The sequence below is a fragment of the Hyperolius riggenbachi genome, chromosome 12 (genome assembly GCF_040937935.1).
Source record: "Hyperolius riggenbachi isolate aHypRig1 chromosome 12, aHypRig1.pri, whole genome shotgun sequence".
NCBI lineage: Eukaryota > Metazoa > Chordata > Amphibia > Anura > Hyperoliidae > Hyperolius > Hyperolius riggenbachi.
In genome coordinates this window covers 131,373,853-131,392,911 of record NC_090657.1, presented here as the reverse complement: position 1 = coordinate 131,392,911, position 19,059 = coordinate 131,373,853, and the positions used below count along the sequence as shown (strand labels likewise).

The 19,059-nt window shown below is 42.6% G+C and overlaps 1 protein-coding gene across 1 annotated transcript in view; it reads left to right on the top strand.

Annotated features, from left to right (window-relative positions):
* The window catches only part of LOC137540985 (septin-9-like), a 451,591-nt gene that overhangs the window by 178,610 nt on the left and 253,922 nt on the right, over positions 1-19,059 (top strand). The window contains exon 2 of the mRNA XM_068262143.1: positions 93-152. Coding sequence (XP_068118244.1) covers positions 93-152 — 60 coding nt within the window. The remainder of the gene's footprint in view (positions 1-92; positions 153-19,059) is intronic.

Sequence of the window (19,059 nt, the reverse complement as noted above, 5' to 3'; positions counted from 1 at the left end):
CTGTTTTTGAAATCCTTATCTTTTATACTTTATGCTGATAAGGTTTAGCAGAGCAGCCTTTTGTAACATGATTAATTACTTTGTTCTTTTAGGTGTCACACGGACAACAAGTGGACGACAACGCAAACTCAGCAGCGATGTGACCAGCCCAAGTAAGGAGATTGAATTTAATTTTGCCAAATACATTTACCGTAACAAACTAAAGTGTATACCTGGGCAACTAAAATCCCACTGCATAACACCTGAAGAACTCCCTTTCCTTTCCTGATCAATGTTTGGGCACAACAACAAACATTGTTTCAGGGGGGACTCCGTGTTTTTATGTAATCTTTTAAAAAATGTGTAATGTATGCTCTACATTAAGCCTTGTAACCACATTAGATAAAAGTAATTTGAAACGTTCAATGAATGACAGATCTTGCCTTTTCGGATGACAGACATTATAAAAACTTTAGTTACATGACATTAAACGACAATGAAGAACAACCAGTATTGACTTTCTGCCTGATCCAATTGGCAGATCAAATCAGACAACTATTGGGCAGAGAGATCGTGCAGTTGGCCAGGTGTGTACAAAGTCGTTCAAACAAAATTGTTTCAGAGCATGCGCACATGTGAAATGTTACTTCTGCTTGTGCACACAGTATTCAAACGACATAATTTCTTGGAATATCACTATGTATGGACAAAGTCATTTAAACTACAGTACTTGTTTCTTTTTGCTGGGTAATGCTTTTTGAGTGGCCTTGCTTATTTGTGTGTGCCGACTTTAATCCAGCGTGTGTACGGACCTTTAGGCTGGGCTCACACTAAATACAGACACAACATGGACAGCAACAGCGGATCTGATACTACATGATTCACTAGGTACGTCCACTCTTTTTTTGGGTGGTCATTGGTGTTAATTGTAACAGAAATGTCATAGATAGCATGGTATCTATGACATGTCCGACTTCTGACTGGTGCCTGTAAAAGTTGTGCGGGATGGGACTCTGCATTCACCATGGACATGAGTGAATAGATCCTATAGTTGAAATAAGATCTATTTTTTATTTGTGGTCCATTCCATAAAATGGTCCGATTTGCCCTATAGTGTGAACCTAGCCTTAAAGAGAACCCGAGGTGTGTTTGTCAAATTTTAACCATTTCGGGACCGGCCGACTAACCCCCTTAAGGACCAGGCATTTTGCGGTGGGGGGTGCGCGCGTTTGGGGGGGGGGGGGTCAGGTGACCGGATCCCCTTTTGCCAGCAGTCATCACTCACCTTCCAGGCTCCAGCGATGAGCCGCAGTAGCCCCCTCTTCTCCGGCCGGCATTTCTGCTCCTAATGCCGATTAGTTCCGGGTCAAGGCTTGATGACGTCATCAAGCCGGGACCCGGCGCTGACGTCAAAAGGAGCGGAGATGCCGGCCAGAGCAGAGGGGGGCGCCGATCGTCGCTGGAACAGCAGGGAGGTGAGTGGATCCTCTTCTTTTCACCCCTGCCGCCGCCGCTGTCAAAGTGATCACTACGATCCGCCGGTGATCACTCGGGGAGATGTCAGCTATCATATGACAGCTTAATCTTCCCCTCCGGGTGCTCACAATCGCATCGGGAGCGGAAAAGGCGGGCTGGCGTAGATTCTACGCCACATCAGGCTAGAACAGCCACAAGTGCGGCGTAGAATCTAATGCACGCGGTCCCCAAAAGGTTAATAGGACACAAAGGCATGTTCTGTGTACACTGCTGTGCCTTCTATTGGTTTCCACAAATGTAATATTTGCTTAATATTTAATGAAGAAAAATTGCAAACAATTATTTGTATGCAGTGTAGGTCCAGAATGCAATATATCAAATCTGTAAAAAAAAGAAAAAGAAAAAAAAAAAGACCTTTTAACATCATGTGTAGGTAGGGTGAAAAAAAGGAGGGGGGGGGGGGGGGGGGGTTGGATAAAAACAAAATACACAGAGACACTGGGAGCCCTGATGGTGCAGTAAGTCGTGACAATTAGAGATGGGCCGAACGGTTCCAGGCGAACTTTGGGGGTTCGCGTTCGCCTGCATCAGGCGAACTTTTGCGGAAGTTCGATTCGCCCCATAATGCTGTATTGAGCAAAATTTTTAGCCTCCATTTCACTGTCAGCAGACATGTTATTGTCAAACACACTGCTAGAGAACCCGCCCATCCTCCCTTCAAGCTAGGTCCTTTATACCATTTGACTCAGTTGTCTGGCTACACTAATTAGTTATGGGACAGCTGCTACACACTCTGCTAGGGAGATTTTAATTGGCCTCCCTCCACCCTCCTCCTCCTCCCATCCTTCTACCTATTCCCTCCTCCCTCCTACCGGAGGGAGTCTCTTCTGCCAGGGAATTATACTATTTTAAAAACCAGTATACATCATACCATAGCTGGGAATACATACATGAGTATACATCATACCAAAGCTGGGAATCGAACCCAGATCTCACTGTGTGATGGGCATGTCACCCTAAGCACTGTACCACTACAGAAGTAAGTGAAGCTAGCCTAAAATTTAACATTTATGCTCAATGCAATAGAACCATTAGGTTGCTTAAAGGAGAACTGTAGTGAGAGGTATATGGAGGCTGCCATATTGATTTCCTTTTAAGCTATACCAGTTGCCTGGCAGCCCTGCTGATCTATTTGGCTGCAGTAGTGTGAATCACACCAGAAAAAGGCATGCAGCTAATCTTGTCAGATCTTACAAAAATGTCAAACACCAGATCATACCATAGCTGGGAATCGAACCCAGATCTCACTGTGTGGTGGGCACATCACCCTAAGCACTGTACCACTACAGAAGTAAGTGAAGTTAGCCTAAAATTTAACATTTATGCTCAATGCAATAGAACCATTAGGTTGCTTAAAGGAGAACTGTAGTGAGAGGTATATGGAGGCTGCCATATTGATTTCCTTTTAAGCTATACCAGTTGCCTGGCAGCCCTGCTGATCTATTTGGCTGCAGTAGTGTGAATCACACCAGAAACAAGCATGCACCTAATCTTGTCAGATCTTACAAAAATGTCAAACACCAGATCGTACCATAGCTGGGAATCGAACCCAGATCTCACTGTGTGGTGGGCACGTCACCCTAAGCACTGTACCACTACAGAAGTAAGTGAAGCTAGCCTAAAATTTAACATTTATGCTCAATGCAATAGAACCATTAGGTTGCTTAAAGGAGAACTGTAGTGAGAGGTATATGGAGGCTGCCATATTGATTTCCTTTTAAGCTATACCAGTTGCCTGGCAGCCCTGCTGATCTATTTGGCTGCAGTAGTGTGAATCACACCAGAAACAAGCATGCAGCTAATCTTGTCAGATCTTACAAAAATGTCAAACATCAGATCATACCATAGCTGGGAATCGAACCCAGATCTCACTGTGTGGTGGGCACGTCACCCTAAGCACTATACCACTACAGAAGTAAGTGAAGCTAGCCTAAAATTTAACATTTATGCTCAATGCAATAGAACCATTAGGTTGCTTAAAGGAGAACTGTCGTGAAAGGTATATGGAGGCTACCATATTGATTTCCTTTTAAGCAATACCAGTTACCTGGCTATCCTGCAGATCCTCTGCCTCCAATACTTTTAACCCTAGACCCTGAACAAGCATGCAGCAGATCTGGTGTTTGACATTTTTGTAAGATCTGACAAGATTAGCTGCATGCTTGTTTCTGGTGTGATTCACACTACAGTGGCTGGATAGTGTACTGGTTAAGGGCTCTGCCTTTGACATGGGAGACCAGGGTTTGAATCCTGGCTATGTCAAGTACCTATTCAGTAAGGAGTTCAAGGCAAGACTCCCTAACACTGCAGGGTGGCCTCTTGAGCGCGTCCCTGTGGCTTGCAGCTCTTGAGCGCTTTGAGTCTGACAGGAGAAAAGCACTATACAAATGTTTGGGTTATTATTATTACTGCAGCCAAATAGATCAGCAGGGCTGCCAGGCAACTGGTATAGCTTAAAAGGAAATCAATATGGCAGCCTCCATATACCTCTCACTACAGTTCTCCTTTAAGCAACCTAATGGTTCTATTGCATTGAGCATAAATGTTAAATTTTAGGCTAGCTTCACTTACTTCTGTAGTGGTACAGTGCTTAGGGTGACGTGCCCACCACACAGTGAGATCTGGGTTCGATTCCCAGCTATGGTATGATGTATACTCATGTATGTATCACCAGCTATGGTATGATGTATACTCATGTATGTATTCCCATCTATGGTATGATGTATACTGGTTTTTAAAATAGTATAATTCCCTGGCAGAAGAGACCCTCCTCCCTCTGGTAGGAGGGAGGAGGGAATAGGTAGAAGGGTAGAAGGGTGGAGGGAGGACAATTAAAATCTCCCTAGCAGAGTGTGTAGCAGCTGTCCCATAACTAATTAGTGCAGGCAAATGGTATAAAGGACCTTGCTTGGAGGAGGGAGGGAGGGAGGGTTCTCCAGCAGTGATGTGTATTTCACTCAATTAGGTGTGGCTCCAGGTATTAGAGCTTTTGAAACATGTTTTCTATCATTTTTCCAGTTGATAGAATTTTTTTAAACTTTCAAAGTTCGCCTCCCCATTGAAGTCTATTGCGGTTCGCGAACTTTTTCGCGAACCGAACCTTTCGCGGAAGTTCGCGAACAGGGTTCGCGAACCTAAAATCGGAGGTTCGGCCCAACTCTAGTGACAATAAGAAAGTGTTGTAGAATCAATGAAATGTACTCACAAAGAAAGGTTGCAGACGGGCAACCAACCCTTGTAGGCAGGTGAAGATACACAAACCTGACTCCACTCGGGTGAACAGCTAGGCTGGATGTGGTCGCTCTCTTGTACAAAAAGTTCTAAATGGTTGCAAAGGTGGTGTTAGTCCACCTGGCCAAATAGAATACCCCTCCTGAAGGAGGGTTGGTAGCACAAAGGGGAAGAAAGAGGTATGATAAAACTATGTTAAAACCAACTAAAATTATAATTTTTAGCTTTTAAACACAAAATAAAACTGGAAATCCTACAAAGTCCTGTTTAGGATTATGACTATGTATACGATATTGCTTCTTTCATCAGATTATTTTCACTTCAGGTTTGCTTTAAGGGCCCCATGCAACTTATTAATTTAGTGGCTGTTCTCTGCACCCTTTAACTTTTCTGTAAATTATACCAGCAGGTGACCAAAACTGATTATGAATGTATATTCAGATCCGACTGTATACATGGTTACTTAGTTGATATTCATACTTTTGCTTAGGCCAGCTTTAGCTTTGTCTTTTTTAAAGAAAATTTAAAAGAGGTGGAGGAAATTTTATGGTATCAGATTACACTTTCACCCTTGTAAGCATACGAATACAAAAGTATAAGGAACCAACCTGCTATCTGTTGTAAAAGCTGCAATACATTTTTTGTTTGTAATGCAATACCATATGAAACAGTAAAAAATTCAACCCTTTTGCTTTAGCAACCACAAAAATGCAAGTAATGTACAAGGGATATGGACATAGCCTGCCCACAATACCGGCACTGAAGTTTGCACCCAAAATACAGACCAGAGATGCAGACAGGCAAATCATTTCAAGAGTGTCTGAAGAAATTATTCTTTTGAAAAAATGTTTGTTTTATGGGAATCGGGTCCTGTATTGTGGGAAATCGGGCTTTTAGTCATACATATTTGTACTGACTTCCTAAGGGACTTCAAGGAACACCAAGCAAAGTATAAACTTCTCCTATTTTCCCTTGGTACTTGTTGTGGTATTAAAGGACCATTGTTGCAAAAAATTTACAATTTAAACATATATATATATATATATATATATATATATATATATATATATATATATATATATATATATATATATATCAGAGTAAAATGCACTATAAATTACCAATAAATGCTGTTGTCATTTACAGTAAGTAGTGAAAAGCTGACAGATATGACAGGTTTTAAACTAGTCTCTTCATGGGAGATTCTCAGTATTTTCTTTTTTTCTTTACAAATGTACTCCCTGGAAAGGATCTATAGAAACATGCTGGGCCTTGAACTGTTTGGTAAGTGGTTGGGGTACTTACGTATTATACCGTCCAGCACATTAGGAAGCCTCCTGTTAAAAATATATTTACTTTTCTTGCAAGATTGAACCATCTTTAGAAAGCTGAACGTCTTGGCTTTCATTTGTACCAGGCCCCAAGTCGGTATGGCACACGGTTTCTGAATAAGTGGGTGCTGAAGGAGGGGTGCCCCCTACACTTGGCTGTCGCTGTTACTATTAGAAGCCTCCGATCTCTATATTGGGCGGCTGGAGGCTGGCCCCTTCTTGCCTGCAGACCTAATCACAGTGACCCCGGCAGCACCAACTCAGAAACTGTGGAGTGTAGTGATAAGATCTGTTTCCAGGGGCCTGGGCAGGTAATATACTTGCAGAAACAGAACAGCTTTCTGCACGGCAACCCTACACAGAACAGAGCAGAGTGCAGGAGACATTGGGGGTGGGATACAGGAGGAGCTGGAGTCAACAAGCCTGAGGACAAGACAGTGGATGGTAAACAGGAGCCAGAGTTCATCAATTACTAACCTGACTGGCACTAGGCATTAAAGATACAGGCCGCCCACTAAAGAGACCAAAGGCTTCTAATGGTAACAGCAACAGCCAAATGAAGTGGATAGCCCTCCTTCAAAACCCACTAATTCGGGAACCGTGTGTCATACCACCTTGGAACCTGGTGCAAATGAAAACCAAGATGTTCAGCTTCCTAAAGATGGTTCAATCTTGCAAGAAAAGTAGATACATTTTTAACAGGAGGCTCCTAAATGTGCTGGACAGTATAATACGTAAGTACCATGGTTGGTTTCACTACCTACTGTAAGTGACAGAAACATAGGAAAAAGGTAATTTATATTGCATTTTATATGTGTGTGTTTTAATTTTTTTTTTTTTGTGATAGTTGTCGTTTAAAGGGAATTTGAACCAAGTATAATTATTTAAAATAAACACATGATTTACCTGCAAATGAATATTAACTACTTACCTCACCGTCAATTCCTCTTTAGAAGCTCACCATTTTGTTCTTAAAATGATTCCTTCCAGTTCTGACAAGATTTTGTCAGAACTGAAAAGTATCAGTTGCTGTCAGTTATACCGGAAAGGACAACTGATGAGCAAGGTAATTTCCATGTTTCCCTATGGCTCAGGGGCTGATATTACAGTTTAACAGTGTGCTGACCCGGAAGCTGTTATGGGGTAATGGCCATTTTCAAAATGTAGGACAGAGAATTCCCTTTATCTTATCTTTTGTGACTCTCTTTCAACTGGCAGAGACCCAGTAGATTGATGTACAGCCCACGTTTTCCCATTATTTAAGAAGTGCAAAAAATCAGATCCAGAAAATTATAGACCAGTAAGCTTAACATCAGTTGTATGCAAACTATTTGAGGGATTACTAAGAGATACTATACATGACTTCATAGTAGAAAATAATCTTATTTCTCAGTATCAACATAGGTTTACTAAAGACAGGTCCTATTTGACTAACATGCTCAGCTTTTATGAGGTAGTGAATGCTAATGTGGATATTGGGAATGCTGTAGATGTGATATACTTGGACTTTGCAAAGGCCTTTGACGCTGTTCCCCACAAAAGTCTGGTGCAAAAGTTGAGGATGCAAGGACTGGGAAAGAGTCTGTGTGCATGGACAGGGAACTGGCTAATGGATGGAAAACACAGAGTTGTGGTCAATGGATCATACTCAAAATGGGTGACTGTTAGCAGTGGGGTCCCACAGGGGTCTGTATTACGTCCAGTGCTCATCAATTTATTTATTAATGACCTAGTAGATTCAGTAGAAAGCAATGTTGCTATTTTTGCATATGATACAAAATTGTGCAGAATCATCAACTCTCAGGAAGATAGGGACATATTGCAACAGGATCTGGATATGATGGCTATATGGGCACATAAATGGCAGATGAAATTCAATGTTGAAAAATGTAAAGTCATGCATTTTGGTTGTACCAATGGACTAGCACCATACAAAATAAATGGAATACAGTTAGGGACATTAAACTTGGAGAAGGACTTAGGAGTACTCATCGACAACAAGTTAAATAATCGTATTCCATGCCAAGCCGCTGCAGCTAAAGCTAATAACATTTTGGGATGCATTAAAAGGGAAATAAAAACTTGAGATGCTAACCTAATATTTCTCCTGTTTAACTCTCTAGTAAGGCCACATCTGGAATATGGAATTCAGTTCTGGGCACCACATTACAAAAAAGATATTGCAGTTTTAGAGCAGGTGCAGAGACGAGCGACAAAATTGATACGAGGGATGGAAGGTCTCACTTACCCAGAAAGGTTAGATAAACTGGGTTTATTTAGTCTAGAGAAAAGATGCCTTTGAGGGGATCTAATTAACATGTATAAATACATCAGAGGGCAATATAAAAGCTTGGCGGGTGAGCTTTTTGTCCCTAGGCCTTCTCAAAGGACTAGAGGACATGATCTGTGCATGGAGGAAAAACGTTTTAGCCATTTATTTAGGAAAGGGTTCTTTACAGTAAGAGTGATTAAGATGTGGAATGCATTGCCACAGGAAGTAGTTATGGCAAATTCTATACCTGCATTTAAAGGGGGCTTTGTAGCTATTGATGTCTTTTAACGCAAGGAAAGCATCTATTACTAGGTAATGCCTAGTGATGTTGATCCAGGGATTTTATCTGATTGCCATCTGGAGTCGAGAAGTATTTTTTTTTCCTTTTGGGGCTAATCGGACCATGCCTTGTAAGGGTTTTTCACCTTTCTCTGGATCAACAGGGATATGTGAGGGAGCAGGCTGGTAAGGTAGCTCTTAGCAAAATGTACCCCCCAAAGAAAGCCTAATTGGTGGCGGAAAAAACAATATATAGATCAGTTAATTGTGATAAGTAGTGATAAAGTTATAGGCGAATGAATGGGAGGTGAACATTGCTCGGATGCATAGTGAAAACGACTGAGAGCTTAAGCGGTTAATATTCATAGAAGTGGGTGGAGCCTACAAAAAAGCCAATCAAAATTCACTTATTGATTTTCAAGGGTAATATTTCATTGCTGCCATTCTTGCACTGTTTGTGGCACAAGCCCCAAACTGGGTACAGTTAGTCATTGGGTGACGGGGGTTCAAATTTAGAAAAGTGGGTGGAGCCACAAACAGCCAGTCAGATTGGTTTCATTTCATTGCAAGTTATTGATGCCAAAGACCGCAAAGCTCACAAACTTGGTCATTGAGTAAATAAGTAATTGTGTGTTAGGGCTAGAAAAAGTGGGTGCAGACAACACAAGCCAGATACATACCCGGGCAACGCCAGGTCATCAGTGGGCGGAGAAAAATACAAATTTCACTGGGTTAAAATGTAAACTGCAGCCATTCTTACACTGTTAATGGTAGGGTTCTCAAACTTTGGACAGTTGATCACTGGGTGACTGGGATTAATATTCATAAAATAGGGTGGAGCCTAAAAAAGCCAATCCAAATTCATGTATTTCTTTTCAAGGGGAATATTCAATTGCTGCCTTTCTTGCACTGTTAAGGACACAAGCTTCAAACCGGGTACAGTTGGTCATTGGCTGACTGGGCTTTAAATTCAGAAAAGAGAGTGGAGCCACAGCCAATCAGATTTGTTTCATTTCAATGCAAATTATTGATGCCAAGCACCGCAAAGCTTACAAACTAGACCATTGAGTAATTGAGTAACTACAGATCAGCAGATGGAAGCATGAAGTGCTCCAAAATCTCCTGATAGCTAGCTGCATTGACCCTGCCCTTGATAAAACACAGTGGACCAACACCAGCAGCTGACATGGCACCCCAGAGCATCACTGACTGTGGGTACTTGACACTGGACTTAAGGCATTTTGGCAATTCCCTCTCCCCAGTCTTCCTCCAGACTCTGGTACCTTGATTTCCGAATGACATGTAAAAGTTGCTTTCATCTGAAAAAAGTACTTTGGACCACTGAGCAAAAGTCAAGTGCTGCTTCTCTGTAGCCCAGGTCAGACGCCTTTGCCGCTGTTTCTGGTTCAAAAGTGGGTTCATGCTTCCATCTGCTGAAAAGCTTTATGGAGATGAAGATTTCATTTTTCAGCACGACCTGGCACCTGCTCAGTGCCAAAAACCACTGGTAAATGGTTTACTGACCATCGTATTACTGTGCTTAATTGGCCCGCCAACTCTCCTGACCTAAACCCCATAGAGAATCTGTGGGATATTGTGAAGAGAAAGTTGAGAGACGCAAGACCCAACACTCTGGATGAGCTTAAGGCTGCTATCGAAGCATCCTGGGCCTCCATAACACCTGAGCAGTGCCACAGGCTGATTGCCTCCATGCCACGCCTCATTGAAGCAGTCAATTCTGCAAAAGGATTCCCGACCAAGTATTGAGTGCATAACTGAACATAATTATTTGAAGGTTGACTTTTTTGTTTTAAAAACCCTTTTCTTTTATTGGTCGGATGAAATATGCTAATTTTTTGAGATAGGAATTTTGGGTTTTCATGAGCTGTATGCCAAAATCATCAATATTAAAACAATAAAAAGGCTTGAACTACTTCAGTTGTGTGTAATGAATCTAAAATATATGAAAATCTAATGTTTATCAGTACATAACAGAAAATAATGAACTTTATTACAATATGCTAATTTTTTGAGAAGATCCTGTGTATATATATATATATATGTGTATATATATATATATATATATATATATATATATATATATATTAATATTATTATTATATATGTAACATGTAACAAAAAAAAATAGCTCTAGACCTTTTTTGTTTTTCAAATTGCTTTGGTAACATCAAGAGGTTTTGGGTGAAGTGAAGGTAAGCCCATGCTACCAAAATTTGCCACAGCATTTTTGTAAGGTTCTATTACTTAATGGTTAATTTGCATATATTCAGCAGTGGTGCTCTGGGAGACATCTCGAGCTCACTCTAACCTGAATTATCGCAAATTCTTTCTGTTTTAGGAAAGCAAATTTTTGTTTTTCTTAACATCTTAGTAAGGGGGCTTTTAGGACCATTGTAGTCCCTTACACACTCCAATGAGTTCTGGGTCACCATGAGCTTGCTGGTTAGTCTGTACCTCTCGGTTTACAAGCCCTACTCCATAGAGCCAAATTAATCCATGCCATGCACTGATGAGGATCAAACAATCCGAAACAGTCTGTATGCATGTTGGATTATTATGGCTCTGTACAATTTAACAAGCTGACACATCATTGCATTCCAGCGGTTCTGGAGGTGTGTTTAGCTTCTAAGGGTACAATGGTTAATTTGCATATATTCAGCAGTGGTGCTCTGGGAGACATCTCGAGCTCACTCCAACCTGAATTATCGCAAATTCTTTCTGTTTTAGGAAAGCAAATTTTTGTTTTTCTTAACATCTTAGTAAGGGGGCTTTTAGGACCATTGTAGTCCCTTACGCACTCCAATGAGTTCTGGGTCACCATGAGCTTGCTGGTTAGTCTGTACCTCTCGGTTTACAAGCCCTACTCCATAGAGCCAAATTAATCCATGCCATGCACTGATGAGGATCAAACAATCCGAAACAGTCTGTATGCATGTTGGATTATTATGGCTCTGTACAATTTAACAAGCTGACACATCATTGCATTCCAGAGGTTCTGGAGGTGTGTTTAGCTTCTAAGGATACAATGGTTAATTTGCATATATTCAGCAGTGGTGCTCTGGGAGACATCTCGAGCTCACTCTAACCTGAATTATCGCAAATTCTTTCTGTTTTAGGAAAGCAAATTTTTGTGTTTCTATTACTTAGTGTTTTGCATGGGTTAAATAGCAAGCGCCCACTGTAATCCCTGCATTCTGGCCAAGGATTTAGCAAAGGAGCAGTATAATTGCAAACAGGTACAGCAGGATCCCTCACTGTAACAATGTATTACACATTGGCAGACTGTGTAGTGATTTGGGCTGGATAACCAGCTTTTTTCAGAGAAGGGAGGGCTCTATAGATCCTCTTACAAGACACATTCTAGTATATATTCTCTACAAATGTATATAAAAGTGTTGCTTTGGTCTTAATGGGCCTCGTAATGTTTGAACAAGCTGTGTAAGTAGCAGAGGTGCTATTCTTTTATTGGCATGATAGAGTTTAAGGTCATCCTTACTAGACTATAGACTTCTTATAGCTGTGCTGAGCTGGCCACAGGAATAAAAAAAAATGTTGAGAACGGAGAGAATGAAATAAAAGAAGGAACTTGGAGGGGTGAGTAGATTAAGGTTGGAGGAGTGGGGAGTTAGGAAAGAAAAAGTTCAGAGAGAGAGAAGTAAGCAGTACTAAAACCGAAAATATGGTTGAAATGAGGGTAGATAGTGAGTTCAGGCAAAGACTGGGATAAGTAGTCTGCTAGAAAAGCAATGAGTCATAATTTAAAAGGGTGTTACTTACATACATTAGCTATATGTTGTATCCAGCAAGAATTCTGTTGGTGTGGGCAAACTTAATGCCAAACCTCTGACATGAATATGAAAAGATATTTTTTAAAGGACACCTAAAGTGAGAGGGATATGGAAGATGACATGTTTATTTCCTTTTAAACAATGCAAATTGCCTGGCTGTTCTGCTGATCCTCCGCCTCTAATACTTTTATACTCTACCAACTTCATCCCATATTACCAATACACACTACACTATATTTGGCTCTTGGTGCCCCTATATGTAAGTACACACTTGAGATAAAAGTCTTTGGAAAATAAAAGATCACAGACCATTTTTACCACCTTGCATGTAGTATGAGAGCATATCTACATAGTCTATTCTAATAAGCTGAGTACACCCATCAGATAAAAATCTTTGCAAGATGCTGTACACAAAGATGCTGTACACATGCAAAAAATCAGTATCTGCAAAAGATCAGTTCTTGATAAATGTCAGTTACAAAATGTGTGCATGAGATTTCCAGATACCATAGACAATTAAATAATTTTGATCTTTTGTAGGAACTGATCTTTTGCAGATACTGATCTTTTGCATGTGTACAGTGTAACTAAACGCTACAGTGTGCGTTTAGTTGGGCTTTTGTGAATGTCATTTGGACAATAATATAAATGGCGCAGCACTATAATGGTGACTGAAGTACTTTTTTTCCTCACAGTCACTTATCTGATTTTCTTATTTGTATCGCAATTCGGAGTTCAAAACAGAGTGATAAAAACTGTTCTTCCTGCAAATATTTCTCTACATGAAATACCAGATTATTTTTCCACTACTTATTTTATAAACTTGTGCCAGCTAGAGATTGAGGAGTTTAATTATAAAAACTACATAGTGTCTTCTAACAGCGTAAAAAGGTATTCTGGGTGACAGGGTAACAGCTGAAAGCTGGCACGCATCCAGCAACAGGTATACAGGCCAATAGCACATCAGAGATTCAGGACAGATAGCTAGTGGAGGGGAGAGGCTGAGGAACAAATAGGAACACAGAGGGCTTTTGAAAAGGGGAGACATTCTATACAATCCAAATATTACATTGACGAAAACAGAAGGGCAATGAGGTGATAAAAGAGTGTTAAGTCTAGTGTTGTCCCTGTTATGGAATGCGTAAGAGGTCAGCCAAGGTGTGCCAGGCCAAAAGAAACTCCTAAAATGAAATAAATTTAACTGTGTTGTCTACAGCTACAGCTATACTACCTTGCAGTATTATACTGTAAGTTTCACAGAAGAATTAGGAACGAGCCACATTGAGCCACATTGCAAAATAGTGAAAAATAGTGTGCTGGTAGATAGTAGATACACATCCTTCTCCCGAACATGTATTAATCTGCTAATACTGCTCAGACTTTTTACTACAGCTGTGCTATCCAGAATCTGCTGCTCTGTTAATTGGATTACATTTACTAGCCTGTTCTACTGTTCTATAAAAAATGTATTTCCATAACTGATTTTATCCCCATTTTATAATACTGGAACAACACTCTATACGACCAGTCTATCATAGATATATCATAGATATATTTACTTCCAGCATGTTCCCTTCCTTCTCGCTGGTAAAATATCTGTTTCATTTCAAAAGTTTTTATATGAAAAAACCTCATTTACATAATAAACAGTTTAACATTTAGTCATCCAATTGGGACAATATACAGTATACACATAGTACAAAGTGTAAATAAAAATATCTGAGATACAATAACATCACTTGGTATAAACACAATTCTAACGGTTTTATCCAGAGCCTGAACGACACTGACATAAGGGCAGGCCATAATTGTACATTGGTATAATAATGGAGAAGACGCTGGAGAATTTAAACAGAATGCACATTTGCTGTAAGACCTTCACCATCTAAAGAGAAGAGCCAAGGCTGCCAGGTTTTGGTGAATATATCCAAAGTGTCATTGATAATGGCTATAAGTTTTTTTTTCTTATATACTGTATTTTTTGGACTATAAGACTCACTTTTTCTCCCCCAAACGTGGGGATAAAAAGTCACTGCATCTTATAGTCCAAATTCAGGGAGTTCTGGACTTGTGAACGCCTGGCAATATGAACCTCCAACCCACTGCAATAACGGGGACTCCCTGTACTGTGCCCATGCAGAGGAGGACACAGGGACACAAAGGGGTGTATAGGAGGACACAAGGGGGACACAAGGAGGACAGGGGTGGACACGGGGAGACACCAGAGGTACAAGGGGGCATGAGGTACAAAGGGGGCAGAATCCACAAGATGTCCCTTCACCATGGATGCACCTGGTTTAGTATAGATTTTTTTTTACCCTGGTTTTTGTCCTCTAAACCTAGGTGCGTCTTATGGTCAGGAGCGTGTTATAGGGGTACTTTGATTATGACTTTCTAAGTAAGGTCTAGGGATAACATTGGTAGTAACCAATTTCTGACTATATGTAACCTGGCAGCCTTGGCTATATGTTTTGCACCATGGAGGTGTTGTGGAAATTTCAACCCTGGTGCATTGTTCTCCTCAGAATTTTTTTTCAGCCGGGTGGCATGAAAAGGTAGCCGGGTGGAGAAGTAAGTGCCCTTTTCCACTAGGAAACGTGATTGCAATCGCGCTGTGATCACGCAACCTACAATTTCCACTACCTGTGATTGTGCTGAATAGCTGCCAAAACAGAGCACAATCGCCTGATGATTGCAGTTCGGAAAAAAAAGTATAATAGTGGGAAAGAGCACTACGATTTGCATGTTATCGCTGTTAACTACATAAACGCAGAATGCTCCAGACTATGGGAGCATGAGCGAGAGAGGTGCGCAGATAAGACTTTGCATGCACAGTTGCATGCAACCAGTTGTAGTTGGGGATCATTTGGATGGGACAGCAGCAGCCTGAAGGGTAGCAAACCCACAGAAAGGGACCAGATAAGACTGCTAGGGGCAGGAAGAAGCCCCAGATAAGTAGATCTAATTCCCCCCCCCCCCCCCCCCCCTAGTGCAAATGTCCTTTAAGGTATTATTATGAGACTGTCACTTTTATTGAACAGTGATAAGTTGGTCCTTTTTTTTTATATTCTTGACTTTGCATGGATACACACTTCTCCCCATTAAGGTGCCTCATTCCTTTAGTGACCTCTCTTTGAATTACTGAGAAGTGGTAGTCCGTGTGCTACTTGTTTGTTTTCTGTTGCTGGAAGCTAATTACCTGGATGCCTTGTGAAGTTGAAAGAGTTAATTAGAGGTCCTCTGCAGTACGGGTGTGCTGGAGTGACTGGTATAAGTGACTGAGCTGCCACTGTGTAACGTCACGTTGCCGTGCACTCTGCCCGTGCGTTCTGTGTGTGGAGCAAGGATGATCTCTCCTCCCTGGTGTGACGACAGCTGCTGCTGCTAGCTAGACATACTTGTGAGGGGCGGGGAGCACACGCTTCCTCTCTGTTATTACTGGCGGGGGAGGCACCAAGGAGTAAACACGCTGACTGGCTGATTGAAGAGAAGGAAGGAAAGAGAGCCTTCAGCTACCCGGGACCTAATCGCACGCATGTAATAAAACGGCGGAATCGGGTCTCTGGTGGACGGATGCCTGGCTAATTATGCCACACTGGTGGCTGAATCTTACCGGGGCGACTGCCAATTTTACCCGGGCAGCGCGCCCGACTAATATACTCTGGGGAGAACACTGCTGATGGTTTATCTCACAGGAGTAGCATTAAGGGGTCAGGGGAAAAGACTTCTCTAGTACCTGGTTAATAAGTGAGAGAACCTGTGACCAGAATCTCTTAACAACTGTAAGGAACCAAAAGGTGCCAAGGTGACCACAGTTCCTAAAGCACATGTTGAACTTAGTGGCATAAATGGAATGAAGCATATCAGGTGTTAGGTAAGTCCTGCGTAGAACTCTTGGGTTAGTTTCTGTATGTGAGAAGCAAGTAATACCCTTAGTCAGAGTTAAACAGCATTTTGACCAGTGATTCTCAGTCATTGTAAGGCCAAAATCAGTTTCCCATTTTAGCATAGGGCCAATCTTAAACATTTCCTGGGGCTGAGAGATTACAGAATAGAGGTATGAGATTAAGTCTCCCTCTATGAGTTTAAGGGGTTGAAGATCACACCATAATTCAAAAGTAAAATACCTGTTTGCGTTGCTTATTGCATCTGTGCCAAATTGCCAATGTTACCAGCATTTTAAAGTGTAACTGTCGGGCATAAAATCAAAAATCAATTCTTTATTTGTATCTGGTAAACAAGTAATAAGGATGCTAATCAGGCAATCCAAAAGTTAACAATCACTATTACTTTTTTTGTTGATAAATGATCATTCCCCAGTTTACCTGACTCTTATTTGGTACATTGCTGCACAGAGGAAGTTGCAGGGCATGCTGGGTTGTCTTTTTTGCTTCTTTATTTCCCCTCAGACTTAACTAATGTTTTCCCCTCCCACACCTCTGTTCCTCTCTGATTGGCCAATGTTTATCATGCTGAGACAATGCACTTTCTATTGTAGAGCTGGGTGGGAGTGCCTGAAGACTGAGAGGAGGGTGGGCAATACATACACAATCAGGCACAGGAGAGTAAGGAAGGAAATAATATCAGGATTGGCTTCAAGATAGACACAGTTAAAATGGAGAATCCTAAGAAGGATTTTCTCTTTTTTTTTGGACGGTGGCTGGATGGTGTACTGGTTAAGGGCTCTGCCTCTGACACAGGAGACCAGGGTTCGAATCTTGGCTCTGCCTGTTCAGTAAGCCAGTAATTCAGTAAGGAGTTCATTGGGCAAGACTCCCTAACACTGCTACTGCCTACTGAGTGCGCTCTAGTGGCTGCCTCGCAAGCGCTTTGAGTCCAACAGGAGAAAGGCGCTATACAAATACTGCCATTATAAAAAAATCACTAAAATCAAACTTGGACAGTGCAATACACATGTTATGTAATTAGAGCAAGTATTTAGCTACTGATGGCGCCCACGCGTGCAGCCTCGGTCACATCGGCTCCCAGCAATTTTCCATCTCTGCTGTGGTCTGTTATGTCTACGTTAGCTAGTCAGTGTCAGTCTGGTCTATGTTAGTAGTGTAGTGTAGTGTAGTAGCGTTTCAGTTGCATGTAGCTGTGCTCCGCGTGCTGACCAGGAGCCTCAGCCCTCACCCACCTCCGCACGGCCTCGTCTGCTCCATCGGAAGGAAAGGACCAGACCACCCGGGCTCCCAAGACCTCCATCCTGCGGGATTTTGCCTGCCGCCTACCTCTCTGGGGACCCCCGCTTCAGCGATCACAGCTGCTCCTGCTCAGCCACAGTACCTCCATCGTTTCTCAGCCACCCACATCACCGGGTGAAGTCTCCACTCCCCTTCGCCACCGGTGTGGCCTCTTCCGCCGCAGCCCCGGAGTTCCGCTGCTCGGCCACCATCTGCCGCCTCAGTCCTTGTGCCTAGCGCGCTGTTCAGGAGCCCCAGCCCTCACTCACCTCTGCACGGCCACGACTGTTCCCCTAGAAGGGCCAGACCACCCGGGCTCCCAAGTCTTCCTGTGGGACCTCGCTTGCCCACTGGGCCGCAGCTCCGAAGGTTCGCTGCCCGGCCACCGCCTGCCGCTCGCACCATCGCCACTGAAGGGAGGGAGTCTCCGCTGCTGCCGAGCTGAAGACAGCCCGATCCCCGTCGGAGTCTCTGCCGTTGCCGCCTCTGGAGTGTGTCATAAGACGGCGGCCTGACCGCATTCAGCAAGCGGAACGCGGAGGTTTGTCCGCGTCCGCATCAGCGGCACCATCCACCACATGGTCGCATGCGGAACGCGGAGAAACATCCGCATCGGCGTTGCGATCCACCGTTCGGTCACAGGCCTCTCGGCGTACTTTACGTCGAGGCTGTGGTCCGGTTCTTCCCTCACAGGCCTCAGGGCCTGCCACACACCAACGCTATCCTAAATCCAGTCTGGACCCCGTAGGGGCTGCGCGCGTGTGCAATAAAGCCTTTTATACTCTTAGAAGGAGAGTCAGCTGACCAGCTGGTCAGCTGACCTCAGTAAGGTCCTTGAGCTGTGCTGCAAGGTCCTTGAACTGTGTTGTGATTGGCTGATTGGCTGGGCAGGCTGGTTGAGCCCAGCACAGTATAAAAGCAGGCATTCTGTCAGTTGCAAGTTGTCTGCAGTAAGCGTTACTTTGTGATAGCCCTCAGACCTTAGCTAGATCCGAGAGAGACAGTCCTAGCTGGAGCAAGGCTCCTGTCTCTCATCAGTCAGTCTTTGTTGTTTTCCTGATTATTGTATATTTGTATGTAACCTGATCTCTGTTATAGTCAGCCAGTCAGTTGATCTAATAGTCAGCCAGATAGTGATCTGACAGTCAGTACCATCGTGGGCCAAGTGCGGCTTGCCGTAACTAGCCCACAACAGTCAGATTTGTTATTTTCCTGATCTGCGACATATATTGGTTTTGCCAATATATTCGCAAGCACTATTGTTATCTGTGCCATTTTCTGATCTCCCGTTGCCGAACCTCTGCTTGTCTATTTCACTACGAGTTCGGCTTTCTGAATTTGTACCTCCGCCTATCTGATTTCCGTTACTGACCTTGGCTAGATTTCTGACTCTGCTCTCTGTTTCACGATTCGGTACCTCGCAGCCAGTTTGTTAC